Source organism: Amblyomma maculatum, chromosome 9, assembly GCF_055883805.1.
Source record: "Amblyomma maculatum isolate TAMU_Amacu chromosome 9, ASM5588380v1, whole genome shotgun sequence".
NCBI lineage: Eukaryota > Metazoa > Arthropoda > Arachnida > Ixodida > Ixodidae > Amblyomma > Amblyomma maculatum.
Window position 1 is genome coordinate 4,970,454 of NC_139352.1, and position 16,489 is coordinate 4,986,942.

Here is a 16,489-nt window from a genome sequence, read left to right on the forward strand (position 1 = left end):
ACAAATACCAATATTTCGCACTTAATAGGCAAACTTTGAAATAAAAAATGTACTGAAAATATTTATCGTTGTGCCATCACTTAAGGAAGTTTTTAGTGGCATTTCGGGAAACAGAAACCATTTATTGGCGACGTCTGCTTTTGCGCCTTCGCTACTATGGCTTTCGCGGTCTATGTACGCAGCTTCAGATGATGATGATAACGAAAAAAACACATTGCAGTAACGCCACTCCACGTACTCGAGAAAAACCGACTGTCCCGCAACAAGTAGCACACCGGCCCATGATTCTTAGCGCGCCCATGGTGGCTGAAGTGCAGCGCCCTCAGCTTTCCCTCTAGTTAGTGTAAGGAACTCTATGCGTTAAACCCCACAAACAAAACCAAGCCACCAAGGTGATCAACAATTTGGGTTACACTTCCTTAATGTAACCACGTAAAAGTAGTGCAACATATATATGCACGGGAAGAGAAAAGAGACCGCTGCCTCAATGGAGCTATACATATTGATTAATATAAGTAACTGATATTCTGCAAAAGTTTCCAAATTTTTGCGCAGAAAAGCTTGTTTGTTTTCCTTGTTTTTTTTTCTTCAGCCTTTAAAATTTTTGGAAAATTTAGATCCCTATACTTAGGCTTTTTTTCGAAAATAACTTTTGTTGTTGTTGTTGTAGTGGTTATTTTATTTATATACAAAAGAAAGGAAAAAATGTTTGCCAGCCCAGGTATTTGCTATCTGATATCCGAAGCACCTGAACTGGGGCGGCGGAAATAAAGGGATAGCGAGGAAGGGGTAGAGGAAGTCAAAGAGGTGAGCGATAGGGAGAAAGGAATTTTTGCCATGACGATTTTTTGCAGAAGCTGCCCTTGCATTGCGCCAAGAAAATTCCCCATGTCTTCGGCCAACCACCGTTCTACAGGCTAGGGCGTTTGGAACTTGCATTATAGATATAGTGAACTAGAATACTGATGGTATTCTATATACGCTGAACTAGCTGCACCGTTAAACGCTATTTTTTTTTTTTTTTTTTATGCGTGTACGCAGGAGCGGAAGAACAAGCTTTCTAACCGAATCGAAACTGCTGAAAACATAAATTGCGAATTACAAGTGTAAGATAGAAATATTCCTCTTATGGTTATAAATAATTTACAATACTAATAGTAACACGAGCAAGGTGGATCTTTGGTAGGTGGCGCCTCCTTGGCGCCTCCGCAATCTGTTAACGTTTCAATCCAAGCCGAAGCCGGAATCAACAAAACATGTGTGCCATGTGCGCGTAGCAGGTGCAACTGAAAAGTGATGATGTCTTTACCTACTAAATGTTTTCTCCGGGCATTGTTACTATAACAACTCACGTTTTTTTTTCTTTTTACAATCGACGGATGTCATTTACGCACTGATTGTGTTCCGCGATGAAGGTTTCTTCAGCTTTTGGAAGACGGTGCGAGTTACAGAGACGAGTCTGATCTCACGCTATCAAAAGCGTTCATGGAACTACTTTTGAAGGGGAGCGAGCAGCTTTGACCTATAAGGACTGAGTAGCATGGCGAAACTCCTTCCGAGGTTGTGTGTGCCTTTGATCCGGTGTGCATTTACGCGACATGCCGTGGCCGCGAGCGGTGGAAAACGTTCGCTAAGCTACCTTCGGCTGCAGTGCAAAGTCAATAATCGGGCACCGGCCGTCTTCCGACAGCTGTCCGGCGTAGCTGACGTTCCCAATCCGGTGGTCTGTGGCAGCGAAAAAGATGCAGACGCCGCCGAGCGGTCTCCTGGTGTTCACACCACTGAGATGACCGTGGATGACTTTAAGGAACTCATAACGAGTGAAGAGGTGCGGGGCCAAATCCACTTGATCCTGCTCGAATACGTCAGTTGTCGCGACACGGTAGGGCGCGTGCCTTCCAAGCTTAGTGTTAAGGACATGGCCGAGCTACTCACACTTACCTCTCCTATGCGACGCTCGAAGTATTTCGGCTTCTTGTTCAAGATCGAGATGACCGTTCTCGCCACGAAACGACGAAAGGAGGAGCGCCGGCTAGAACGGCTTGCGGCCAAAGAAGAGATGCGCAGGAAGGCCATCGAGGACGGCTCCATTCACCACATCCAGTATGGCATCTCGAACACCATTTTTCTGTTCATCCGGGACCAGTCGATGCACAACTATTATAACTACAGACAGGTACGCGGTAACGTCCTATGCTCCCCTTCTGTCGATTTAATGGGTCCTGCTATGTGAGAAAGGTTGCTTTGTACGCTGTAGTTGCTTAACAGAAACTGAATATTTGTTCATTCCCTACGCTTTGCCGCTGGCGAGATGCATCATTACCTTAACTTTTAATTTGTTAGCATTTGTGCGCCCATGTTGGAAAAAATCTGTCTGTTTTAAGCCCCAATTCGCAGGCGGCAAAGTGGAGACAAGGAGATTCCTTTGCCACTTTCAGAGAAGAGGGGAAACGAAGAGGGTGTTAGGTGGCTATAGGTGGTGGGTAGGGGAGGTTGGAGAGGTGCACAACTGGTCACACTGTGAAATATCGCTTGAATTGAGAGAGTGGAAGGAGCAGCATGTCGCATTGTGATTGAAGGCTATTGTGTCACGTTACCTGCTTGCACAGTCTGAACACGTCAACAGCAGTGGCTGGTCTGTATGGGGCAACATACTCTGCCACATTAGTCATATTGATTGTCTCTGTTCAATGGATGAAGAGGGAGTGATAAAAGTCATCCCAGGCTGAGCCCTGACTTATGATCTGTGACTAAGTGCGAAAGCAAACTTCAGTTTTTGTTGCAGTTGTCACCAGCACGCATTAAGTGGATTCATGAACAGATGTGATAGCTGCTGTGCTGTAAGCTGCTCTTGAGTTCAGTACATTTTTAATGTACCTGCTACATTCATGCCCTTTGATTGTAAAACTTTCTGACCTGATTTGCAATCTTTTTATCTCCGAAATCTGAAGTAAGAAATCCATATTATGTTAAGTTGTGAATCAGCAGTGAATCTGACGAATGTACCTATTGCAATTCAGTTTGGTCTACTTTGTTGAATGCAATCTATTAAGTGCGACTGTTTTTTTTACATCATCAACTTCATTTGTAACACCTTTAAAGGCCCCGGGTGTGGTATCTGGAACATGTCTTGGCAAGTTAAATGAGACGTCTTTATGGCAGCAGCTTAATGGCTGTGTAGGTATCTTGAAAGTATTGCTGTGAGAATCGTAATGTTTGCCTTTTTCTTTCCCACTACTTTCTTCTCTGCTCTTTCTCTCTCTCTTTCTCTAGGCTTGGCTTGATGTCAGTCGCTTGAGCCTAAAGCTAGCCAAGCGAAGCCATCTACAACTTATTGTGGTGATTAAGGGTGGGCACCCTTTAACGGCTCTCGTCATAATAATTCCTCTGTAATGGCAAAGTGGTAGTGATTCCTAACTCGGTGATAACACGGGAGTTATTTCTTCTTCTTGGCTTTGCAGGCCTGGGCTGCCATGTTCGGGCAAACTCTTGTGTTTGACTTGGACTATGAACACGAGATGTCAAAGCGTGAACTGATTAATGCGGCGGACCAGCTTCAAGAAGCGTATGCCGCAAACAGGGCAAACTTAGATCCGTTCAATCTGGTGTTCTGCAATGTGAAAAAAGGCAGCCAGTACGAACAACACCTGCACAATGTCTTGCCGCACTTGGGCAAGCCAAGCTGCCTTATCACTGCTACTGAGAAGAGCTACCTTGATCTGTACCCTAAGGAAAGGTTGGTGTACCTGACTCCAGATGCCAGACAACCGCTGCGTTATAGTGAAGATGCCATCTACATTGTAGGTAAGATAACGCCTTATTTATTTAACAGCTTTATGCCATACATTGCTCTCTTATTTATTTGCTTATTTCAAGTACCGTCACTGCTTGGAGAATATTACTGAAGGGAATGACACAGAAGAGTGATCAAGTTAACAATGACATATTGATTTAACAAGTAATCAGTTTATCTGATGTTTGCAGGAATAAGCCTGCAGTGTTAAAGGAGTATACATACAAAATTTTTCTCGTGCTTTCATATATTAAGCTAGATATTGTGTATGGATCACCATATGGTATTTGCCTATGACTGCAAAATATTTTAAAATTGAATTCTTTCATATTATTTTAGTGTTTTTGACCGGATGATTGTGTCATGCAAGAAGTGATTTAGTGGTGTGAGGCATGAGAAAGACTGCAATATATAAATGCTGATATGTTGTTTATTGTCATTTCAGCTCTTAGAGAGATTGGCTTAAGCAGTAGTGAATTAAAACTACACATCCACAATTATACTGCTGTTTTTCTTTTTGCATCTTACATGACCTCAACAGTTCTTACATGTCATGGCCATTAGTTGACTGATGAAATCAAACAGTGCAAAGAAATTAAATTCTAAATTAATCTAAAGTAAGAAATGTTGGCAAAAGGAGCCTAGCAAATAAGGCGTCTGGAGATGCGAGAAAGAAAAATATAAATGTTTTCCACAAAATTCAGTAAACATGAAGGGCAGTAAAAATAATGTTGTAAATAAGAGAACAAAAAAGAAACTAGTGATAAGAAAGGACAGCATTGTTTGGTGGATGTGCATGTGTTTTAATGTTGGTGACAAAAAGACACCCTGATTTTGCAGTGCCTGCATGACTGCTGAGGTTTTGACTGAGTCAAATGCTTTTTCGTAAGCAATAAATGCTACTCTGGTTATATTCCGAGTATTTTTCTATCACCAGGTTAATAGTATGGATATGATCATTAATAGTGCCCCTTCCGAAAACCAGCTTGATCCTTTGGTTGATTCAAGTTTAAGGTTGGTGTGCTTCTTTTAGCAGTTACCTTAGTAAATACCTTGTATGTCCATAGATAGTAAGCTGATTGGTCTGTGAGTTTTCAAGTCCTTAGCATCCCCTTCCTTTGGAACTAAGATAATGTTGGTGTTCTTCCATGATTCCGGCACCTTCGATGTCTCACCAGGCATTGCGTATACAGGGTGGCCAGTTTTGCACGATGTCCTCCTGTCCTTCAAAAAATGTGTAGTTATACCCGATTCTCCTTAACTGCTTTCTCCCTGGTCATAGCTTCTAAACCATTTATAACCTCGTCCTTCGTTATTGGCAGAACGCGTGGTTGCTCTTCATTACTGACATCTCATTATTGTCCTAACTATGTTGGCTACTGTATAGGTCAGTATGGGCACTGTGCAGGAGTAACTCACGCCGCGATGCGAGCGCCCCTCATGGCAGGAAGGAGATTTTTGTAGTGGCCGGTGCGCCCGACCGCGCCGCGGAGATGCAGCGAGTTTGCTATGCATGGGTCGCATTCATTGTTCGTTCTTTCTATTCACGCCATTCTGTGGTCACAAATGAGTTGTTAGGTTACAGTCGCTGGATTGCTAGGTTGCTGGGTTGTACACATATTCACTGGCCTGATAAAATATTTTTCACGTCCCCAAATAAGCTTTACAAAGCAAAGCAATGCTAAGTTTAGATCGCTGCTGTCCAGTGAGCAGTGAGCTGGCAGTCATGCCCAGATTTGCCGCGTCCAGATTTTCCTCGAAGCATTTTTCCCAAAAGAGGACACACTACCTTCATCAGCGTAAGCAGTCTTTCTCAACTCTTAAAAAAATAAAAAAGAAAGCAGACAACTCATGGGTATCTGCACTACCTGTATGGTGCCAATTGGCATGCCTGACAAATAGAATGCACATCTACTGGGACCGCCGTGCGCACCTAGTGGGCCATGCTCATGGATGCAGTTGATCATTGCATAATTTTTATTTAACTGTCCTGTGGTCTATATTTCCCTGTCTACGATAGCTTGCACGAGCACCAGTCTTATATGAGGTGGGTATGCCTTCGTCAGGTGTCGATACACCTTTTGCCGGCTCTTCACCTGTTTTCATTGCTTTTGTAATGCAAGCCAAACGAAAATGTGTGGAAAAAAAATACTTTCCCTATCTGACATCGAAGTACCAACTGCCTGCTTCGCCCTCCTCTGTTGATGAGATTCAAAAAGCACGTCTGCCATTCTATACACTATTCATTTAGTTGTGTTAATGACATTTCGATGTCTACTGCTGCTGAACCTCGAATGATGAACTCTTTCTCATGCCATACTGCTCAATCGAGATTATAGTAACATTGGTAAACGTTACTTTTTTTTTTTTTTACTTATTCGTGGACGCTCTGAACAGATTTTGCATTCATTACACACCATCCTGCTCCAAACAAGTGATCAAGCGGCTGGCTGCCACCTGTTACCTTTCCCTGTCCTAGCTTAATTTTGTGGCAGAGGACTTGGAAGTATGGTTAAGAGGCAATAAGGATTGTTACAAAAACAAAACAAAACAAACTACCATTCAAGTCGGGAATGGTAGTTACTTTTCTCATTCTTACAATGAACGAGAAAAGTAGCCATGCTACAATCCCTACACGCCTGACTGAGAGGAAAGCATGCATGTGTATTGGAAACCGTAGGTTTCTTGTTGTGCCATACTGTAATGGAGTTTTCCATTCTCATAGCTGTGTCGCTGTATCAGTGACCGCATGCGCGAACACCGCGTGGACAGAGCGATCAGTGTGAATGTGCCATCCTTTTTATTTATCGTTGAGAAAAGTGGCAACCGCTTCACCAGAAAGACAGCTAAAGCTTTTCAAAAGTCTTCTACATAATGTAAGTGCCTGCGGCATTGTCAAACTTCGGTACTCGTTCTTGAGTTTTCAGGCTTTTCGCACTGTTTACTTTTTTTCTAGGCTTTTTGCTCCTCTTCAGCTCCAGCATCATTCATTCCTATTCTTCTCCCATACTCGTTCCATCCTGCTCCGCCGCTCAATTCCCCACAGCTTCCCTTTTTTTGTTTTTCCTCAGCCATTCCCGCTTCGAGCATTTGAGGTTGGCTTTGTGTGAAGCTGTACCACACGTGGGAGGAGGGGTGTTCGCCACAAGATGTTTTTTTGTATTTTTCTACATTTTTACCGTGTTTTTGTATCCCACCGCCCCTTTTCGATTTTTTCTCCGCCTTTTCCAACTGTACGCACTTCTCCTTTGATCGTCTTCCATTTTTCGTATTTCCAGCTGAGAAATAAGCGCCCAGAAGCAGCCAGGGCTCATCCATGTCTCTCCGACTTGTGCCGTGTGGCTTCCGCATTGTTTATGCTGGTCGAAACTGCCACCATTTCGCTGCGCAGACCCCGATTGCATTCCCGCGGCCGCCTCTTTCAAGCGCGCGCCCTGCCCAGGTGGCCATGCCGGCCACTACAAAAATCCTCCGGCGCCCACTCGTGGTGCTGCCTGTTCACCACGAGTGCTGCCCCCTGGGTTTCTGCACGGTGCCCATAGAATTCTTCGGCTACTTTGACTATTGTGTCCATATTAGCAATGACATTGGCCGCCTTGTCCCTTAGTGCATATATCTGATTTTTGCCTATGCCTAACTTTTTCTTTACCGCTTTAAGGCTGTCATCGTTCTTTAGAACATGTTAGATTTTCTCCATGTTATACTTCCTTATGTTAGCAAATTTATGCTTATTGAATGCTTTTGATAGCTCTGCCCGTTCTATCCTGTCTGTTGGGATGGAGCCTTTCATACTTTCGTGTTTCTTAATCAAATCTTTCGTCTACTTAGATAATTTACCTGTATCCTCTAACTGTACTGCCACCTACTTCCATCATGCACTCAGCAATGATATTTCTGAAGATATCATTTATTGCTTCTACGCTAAGGTCGTCTTCCTCAGTTAAAGCTGAATATCTATTCTGCAGCGAGATCCTGAATTCTTCTACCTTTCATCTCACCGATATTTTGTTGATGAACTTCTTCTTTACTAATCTGCTTCGTTTGCTCTTCAAGTCTAGACTAACTCGAGACCTTACCATCCTGTGGTCACTGCATCGCACCCTTCCTATTACCTCTACATCCTGCACAATGCTAAGCTTAGAACACAGTATGAAGTCAATTTCATTTTTAGTCTCCTCGTGATTTTTCGATATCCACTTCGATTTACTGAAGAAGGTGTTCATGATACTTAAGTTATTGCACTCTGCGAACACAACCAATAACTCCCCTCTGCTATTCCTGAAGCCACTGCCTGCTTCTTGTCTACCTAGGCATTGAAGTTGCCCATCAGTACAGCAAACTGCATTTTTACACTCTCAAATTTTACATCTTCATGGAGGCTGTTGATTCACTGGTCTCATGATTACATGCAGGCCTGTACAACCTTCAGTTTATACTGCCTATTAAGCTTAATTACAATACCTGCTACCCTCTCATTAAGGCTATAGAATTCATCTGTGTTACTAGCTATATGCGTATTGACAAGAAACCCCTTACTCCTAGTTCTCATTCTCCCTGGTAAACCTCGATAACACAATACATGTCCGCATGTCCGCCCTTCAGTACAGTTATGCCTCATTTGGCCTCCTAGCCCACTAGGCCCTATATCCCATTTCATGCCCGCTATTCCTCGAAGAGCACTGCTAAACTGGCCTCACTAGCTAGAGTTCCAGCGTTAAACGTTGCCAGGCTCAGTTTGTAATGATGGCCTATATAAAGCCAGACATTCTTAGCACTGTCTGCTGCATTACAGGTCTGACCATCACCGTGGTCAGTTGCTCTGCAGCCGTGGGGGCTGAGGGCCGCGGGTTTATTGGAGTATTCGTGGGAGGTTTCGGCCAATTACTACACCAGGATGGCCAAATCCTTTTCTGGTGAGGGAGTGCATTTCCTGAGGTGTTCACCGGCATCAGGTCTCAGCCCAAACCTGTCTAGTCAACTCCGTCGTCATGCAAATTTTTTAAATTTTTATTCGGTGGATAATCGTGCGGCACCGGGATTCGAGCCATGGTCCTCTTGCATGTGAGACGGATCTTCTACCTCTGCGCCACCACTGCGTGACACTGACAGTGTCATGAAAGCTGAAAGGTGACTAGAAAAGTATCGATGTATACCCAAGTCTGCTGTGTTGCTCATTCATAATTACTTAACTTGAAATGCTCCTTGTTGCAGCACTGAAAGTTAGCTGCTCGAGCGAAACACCAGGAGCTGTGATTGCAGCTCAGCTACATCGTCATCAGCTGTCTGGATTGCATCAGCAGCCAAAAAGATGCCTCTCACAGTTGTCTCCCTGTAGCGGCAAACTTCTTGACCTCACATCTCTGCTTTACTCTCGTGCGCAATGAATTCTACCGCGTTGCGGTGACTACCGCTTCTGATATGAAGAAATTCAGTGCAAATGGAGTAGCCCAAAGGTGAAAAGAAGAAGGGACAGGAAAGAGTCCCTTCTTCTTTCCTCGTTGGGCTACTCCATTTGCACTGAATTTCTTCATATCATAATGGACCAACTAGCTCAACAAAACGTTTTAGTACACTACTGCTTCAGATTTGGTTTTTCACAACTTTCACACACAGAACTGTGGGTCACTGGGCTTGGTGCACAAGCTAGCTTGCAGGTATGGCATTCATATTTGTGTGGCCACTAGGCATAGTGAGGACGTAGTATGGACCAATACATTTAAATTTCCCACACCTTGTTCTAAATATGAAATGTTGCTAGATGTTCAGTCATGGGCCAGCAGTGACTGTAGTGCTGGTTGTGCTTTACAGCAGTGTAATTTGCAGTGACATCCACTGCATAAAGGTGTACCATTTCAGTTGGCGACCACATGTACAACCTTTCATCATCACAGGCCAGGCGCTGCTTTATGAAGCTAGCTGCAACCACGTCTTCCGTGCTCACCTATTGTGCTGCATGTTACAAACGTGAGGGTGCCATCTTGGTGCAGGTGCTATGGTTGACCTCGGATCTCAGAGGCCACTGTCCATGGCCAAAGCCAAGAGAGAAGGAATCAGCTTTGCAAGGCTTCCTCTGGACGAGTACTTAGCGTAAGTTTGCTTGATCCATTTTAGTTGCGTCAGCCTTGGTACTGGAAGCCTCCACTGCGTGGACATGTCCATATTTGGTACACATGCATTTCATCTAGCTCCAAATGTGGAAGTGACCACGTGGTGGAAGTGGCTGCCACCCTGTCATTCCTGATATGTCACCTCGGTTAAAACAGCACCTCGCATTGCATCAGTAACTGTAATCGAAAAAGGAATATTGGCGAACTCGCGCCATTAATAATAATTGTTGGTATTCAAACATTCGAAAGGAGGAACAGGCAGCTAAGAACAGGCAAGTGGTGTGCCGCTGCTTGTGTTTCTAGAGCAACTAAATGTGTGCAAGTTAAGGCATGCACATTTGGATATGTCCACTCCATGGACAGGATTGGAATAGCTGGGTATAATGGTTAATGGAGTATACCTTAGTAATTTAGTAATACACAATTTGCTGGCGCCATCGCTGTGACAGGTAATTCGAGGGACGAATTGCTGAGCTTAATCAATGAACCAGCTGGAGAGGCAGAGCAGAACGGTGAGTATGAAAGTTAATATGCTAATTACTAAAGTAATGTTCAATAGCTAAGGAAGGGAACAGCAATTTGCGATAGGTAGCGAGGTGCTGGTAGTGGTAAGGGAATACGTCTACTCAGGGCAGGTTGTGACCGCAGGTCTCGACAACGAGAGTGAAATACCTCTTCCAATCCCTCAAAGGAAAGAGATACCTATAACAGCTGTATCATATCAGTGGTACTTGCCTCTGAGGCAAAAATGTGGAAGCCAATTAAAAAGGTTTGAACTAAATTGAGATGAACACAGCGAGCTATGGAAGGGAAGACAGTAGAGGTGACAACAAGGAACAGGAAGAGAGCAGAATGGGTCCAGAAGGAAATGCACGCTAATGACTTGCTATGAGGCACGTAGTGCGAGAGCAAGATAGCAGGTGGTATAGCTGACTGGATTCCAAGGGAAGGCAGAAAGTTAGGTGGGCGGATGAGATCAGGAACTTTGAGGGGCTCTAGTAGAAGAAGCTGGCACTGGATATAGCTAATTGGAGGTCTATAGGAGAGGTCTTTGCCCTGCACTGGGTGTGTACAGTCAGGCTGGTGATGTTGATGGTCATTCCCAGAAAAAGGTGGCTGTACCCAAGCTGAAGAGATGGGGAGCTGCTTTTTTGATCAGTGTGTACTGTTTCCAAAATCGCTGTATTTTATGCTTTGCCAACTAACCGCTTTCTCCTGATGATCACTTTTCAATGGTATGCCGAGCGTTCAGAGGCAATTGAGCTTGAAGCAGTTTTAGGTGAGCCCGTTCCATGGATTGCTGGTGCAAAATGTAGCTGAGGGCATTTGGAACTTGCTGTCAAAGGAGCTTTTATTGAGGCAGCATACTTTGCTGTATCAAGACTTCTAATTGGCGAAGTTTCATGCTCGTCCCACCGTTGGGTCTTGCTACTGTGTGCTCACTAAACTGCACAAATGACAACTTTGGTGAAAGTACGGAGCAGACACAAAGCACTGTTTTGTAACTGTGGCCTGCTAACTAGGTATACTCCGTTTCACAAGCTGTTTGCAGCACTACGAAAGCTAAGAGCGATCTGGGCCAATGAGGGTGGTGTGCACTGCATGGCTGTGCTCGTAATCTTTTGTGCCGTCATCAGCGATAGGCACGTAGGAACACAGTCGTGCAATGCTTGTGAAACGAAGTATAGCCCACACTTCTGTCCGCCCATTTTTCACCAATGCCTTCAGTGGCAGGTTGTGTTGTAAACGCATTGGTTTTCCTAGATGGGGCCAGTCATCTTCCAAGACGCTTGCCCTGAACCACATCACGCGTATTCTCCTTGACATGAAATCCACCAAGGATTGGAACAAAGCTTTCAAGTGTGTTCCACGGCGGAAGTTGAAGAGTCCGCAAGAGCTGGAAGCTGAGGCGCAGTACAGGTCCACCAAAGAGATGAAGAAGAAGAGGTAACTTGTAGCTGCTTATTTTTTCTTTTCTAATTGGACAGGATAACCACCATCGATGAAACTAGCAAGCACTAGTTAAAGAGAAATTTTCTTTTACAATATTTATCTTTAGCAAAAGTGGATATTGTGGCTTTTTCTGTCTATTTTGACTTTTGTCCAATAGAAAAAGATGCCTTTATAGTTGAACACCACTACAATGAACGCCGCTTAAACAAAATTTTTGCTTCATCGAAATATTTTCTATTCCCCGTTAGCTCACCGTAGAAATGAACGGAACAAATTCCTCGCCACAGTGAACCATTCTTAAAGCGCATTGTTGCTTCTTCGAAATTCTTGCAATGCGAGCTGGGATTAAAATATGTATTTAACAATAAAATGAGCATATTGTTACCAATCTGTGCACTTCTGTATGTCCCGCACTGCTTTGCTCTGCTAAAATTTCGCTAGAATTGATATGTGTGCCTGTTGACCGTCACGCTGATGCACTGACATATGAAGACCGTCATTACTTTGTGGCGATTAAGATTGCTGCATTGTGATAAGGCGTAGGTGTAACCTGCCGTTTTCTTCCGAGCCATAGCCGCAATCAATCTGTATCTTGTAGCACCACCGCCTGCGAGGAACACAATTGGTGTGATCCACATTTTTATCATTGCCAATGACTATCACATTGCGATGTACTGATTGCTCATTGAGTATGAAATTCGCACCATGGCAGCCTTGGCAAAAAAAGCAGTAGCTGACTGACTCCTCTGTAAATAAATGACGTTTTTACACTGCATGGTCCAATCTGACAGTTTTTTTTGTGCTGATTTTGCCACAATGAAATTTTCTCTTCAAGAAAATTTATCACGTGCCTCGTCAGTTTCGTTGTAGCGGGGTTCAACTGTATTAGTGACACAATTGCACTCAAACATTTTCCCACCACTTGAGGACTGTGTAATTACTGATGCATCACAGTTTGCTTGAAACCCAACTGTTTGGTTGGAAGCTCCTTCATTTCATTTTTTTGCCCCTTTCTAGCTTATACATACAGACTAGTTGGCTCATTTCGTAAATAGGATGAGGACCAAGGTGGAAGAAGTGCAGTTGCATAGCTTGCATGCTCAAAAAAAGAGCCAAGGCTTGAAGAAATATCATGCTTTATTAGAATGTTCATTTGGGCTAGTTGATTCATCTTTTATGAAAGTCAAGATTGCACAAGGCAACCCAAGCAGCTGCTCCTGTGATGTGTTAGTTCTTGTGCCCTTGTCAAAATTTCAATTTGTCCTCGGTCTACTTTTAAGGCACCGATGTCAGAGATCTTGGGCTTCATTATATCTTGTTTGTTATTAATTAGTTACGTTAAAAAAATGTGTCACTTGGAAATGTCGAAGCCATTCAAGGGCCCTCACACATGCTTTCCGAGGTTACTGCTGAGCACGCATTCTTGATGCGGGTGCGACATTTAACACACTCCTTTACCAGTATTGTTAATAATGTATCAGCAGCAAGGATGCGTTTTTTTATAGGCGCCTACTGTTGACAAAATTTAAACCAGTCACGGTAACAACCTCTTCATGAGATGGTTTTCCATGTTAAAACCCATTCGCAGCACGAATAAAACAACGACAGGACGAATGCTGCACTCGAACTCGATGCCACAAGAACTTTGTACTGTGTGCTGCCAATTTTTTGTAGTCGCGGAACAGTCTAGCCGCTCCGCATGGATCCTTTCCTTCCTGGACAAGCACACGAAGCCAGTCTTCATACAGACGAACTTGGCGCCAACCTTCGGACTTGAGTATTCTACACAATCTTCTTGCGTGGCCCAGGGACGGCGACACAACACCTAGTAATGCTTAAACTTCCAAAGGAACCACCCCTTGCTTGATGCAGAAAGAAAGAGTCCGGCACTGGCAGGTGGTCACAGCGATTAAATTCACACATGTGACAATGGGGCTCTGCCTGGCTTGGTGGGAAAGGAAAGAGCCCAGTGTAGAAGAAATACTGTGCAATAACACTGATGTTTGGGCCAGTTGGTAATGATCCATATTAAAACCCATTCGCAGCACGAATAAAACAACGACAGGAAGAAAACACACACGACAGGATGAATGCTGCACTCTAACTCGATGCCACAAGAACTCTGTACTTTGTGCTGCCAATTGCTCCGATGCCAATCCATGCGGAGCGGCTAGACTGTTTCGCGACTACAAAAAATTAGCAGCACAAAGTACAGAGTTCTTGTGGCATCGAGTTCGAGTGCAGCATTCGTCCTGTCGTGTGCGTTTTCTTCCTGTCGTTGTTTTATTCGTGCTGCGAATGGGTTTTAATATGGATCATTACCAACTGGCCCAAACATTGGTGTTATTGCACGGTTTTCCATGGCCGAGGAAAGTTTTGCAAAACATTTAGTGTGAGCACTTTTCGTGAACATCATCCACATCTGTGATTGCTCCTCATCACCCTCAGTTTCACGTGAACTTCATCTCCGCATTTGTGAGTCGTCGTCATCAACATCGGTGTGGTTGTCCTTCAACACCATTGTTGGCATTGCCAACAAAGCTCGGTAGCCCAGCTTACATTAGAAACTATTTCCAGATGACAGGTGTAGACCTCTCCAATAAGTGCTCTCTGGATATCACTGCTCCTTGGACTCTTGTGTGCGCCTGGGAGAGCAGCAGCACGAGATTTTGACCATGTTTTGGCATCCGCACATACGTGGTGGACAGTCCTGTAGCACAAATATGCGTTCCTTCATCCTACTAGTGGCTTCTTGGAGCTAAGTGGTTTACTCAGTGCAGCAGCATAGAGCAAAACAGGGGTTCTCAAATAGCCTTTCTTGGAGTACTTTTTGAGCTTCCCCAAGCACCTGAAGATTCATGCACTCCTCAGCTCCCACCCTTCATTTTATCTCCATTGTTTTGAGGCTGATCACTTTTAGTAGATGGCTTAACTTTTTATAGCCAGTTATTAGATTTGCAGATTAATACTTCAGGAAGCAAGCATGTGCATGAAAGTCATGCAGGGAAGGATAAAAGGCAAATTACAATGGGATTTCTCAGCCCCTTTCTAAAACCGCTGTGGTGTCCCTGAGGCTAAAAAGAACCCCCGATGTAAAAGATTGCCTTATTCCTGTTGATCATAGCTGTGTGATCTTTAACTAACGCATTTTTTTCTTCCTTTTCAGGGTGTTAAAGAAATTTAAACTCGAATAAATCATATGCAGAACCAGGAAATGCCATGAATTTTGTGTTCTACTGTAATGGAGTAAAATGATCCTAGTTTACATTATGTGATGTAACTTGTAAAATCAGCAAGGCGCCAGCCTGGACTTGAGCAAACATATGGAATGATTGGTTGTGGAAATTCACAGAGTTGAAAAAAAATGTCATCGTATATCTGGAGTCCACCTCAACCACCAAGTGCACAGCTGCCATCGATGCTGCCGTCCAAAGAACAGTGTTGGCGCTTTGCAAAGTTCACTTAGCATACATTGTGATGCTATCGAAACATCTTTAGGGGTGTTGCCAAGGTTTTCGATGCCTGTTGGGGCATGGAACTGAGCTAAGCCAACCTTCTAAGCCAAGATGATCTCGCAAGTGGCACCGGGTGGCCCCTCTGGTGTTCCTGTGTGTGAAATGCAGATGCAGGTGGCAAGGGAGAAAAGTCTAGCACGTGAACAAAGTCATCCAGAAAGGTGATTGAGGTGACGACGCTGTTTGATTCTTTGTGACATCAGAGCAGTTGTAATAAACGTTAGTTGTTCCAAGCGTGAATAGTATTCGCTTATTTATCAAAGTACGAAGATCTGGTGCACGATACAATCAAGTCACTGCATCTTTTGTAGCAAAAGCTTCACTGCGGTAGGTTTTCAAGACCTCGGGTGGCCGCAGCTGCGTCGTGAAGAGGCGTAGCTACGGTCTCCTTATAAAAAAATCAGCCTGCCATGACATTTGAATTCACGTTGCCCCCTATGCCATGGGCAGGAGCTGCCAACGTGGGTTGCTCCTTTCATATGGGAGGATGATATCAGAATGGGCCTCGGCCTACCAGAACCGTTTGCATTCTCATTACCCCTACAACACGCAGGCACGTCCATACGGCTTGGCTGAAGCGTGACTTTTTATGTGGGTTGGTAGCTTATGCTCTCGCATCATGCCCAACCCTGAATGAGATTAAGTGTCCCCAATAATGTAGCACCTTACACTGATAGGGCGTGATAGGGGAATAATGTAGCAGGCAAAAGAAGCTTCCACCGTTTCGCAATTCAACTAGGGTTAACCAGAGCTACACCACAACATTTTATTTTGTTCAGACCTTGAGAAATAGGTACAAGTCACAATAGAGTAAATGTGGTGTATTTATCTCATGTTTTGCAATGTGGATCATGTTTGTATTACTGAAAGTGTCTGATCTGTGTGGTATGCTCAGCCCCAATTAACGGTTTCAAGACAGTAAACTATGCTCTTCAGATATTTTACCTTCATGAATTGAAAACACTGAAAATAATTTCTCGCACTCACATTGCAATGAAAACTTGGTGCTCGCACATGTACCACTAGAGACTGTGTGCGGTTCACAGATATCTTCACAGAATGAAATCTAGCAAGAGTTTGACGAAACTGTGCTGCAATATCCAAAAGGTCATTTCTTTTCG

The 16,489-nt window shown here is 44.0% G+C and overlaps 1 protein-coding gene across 1 annotated transcript; it reads left to right on the forward strand.

The window, feature by feature from the left end:
• Window positions 1-1,225: 1,225 nt before the first annotated feature.
• LOC146178137 (mitochondrial ribonuclease P protein 1 homolog) lies at window positions 1,226-15,068 on the forward strand. Its single transcript, XM_084577965.1, has 5 exons — window positions 1,226-2,176; window positions 3,462-3,804; window positions 9,781-9,880; window positions 11,665-11,847; window positions 15,020-15,068. The coding sequence occupies exons 1-5, from the start codon at window positions 1,541-1,543 to the stop codon at window positions 15,045-15,047; spliced, it is 1,290 nt and encodes a 429-aa protein (XP_084434091.1). The 5' UTR covers window positions 1,226-1,540; the 3' UTR covers window positions 15,048-15,068.
• Window positions 15,069-16,489: the final 1,421 nt, after the last annotated feature.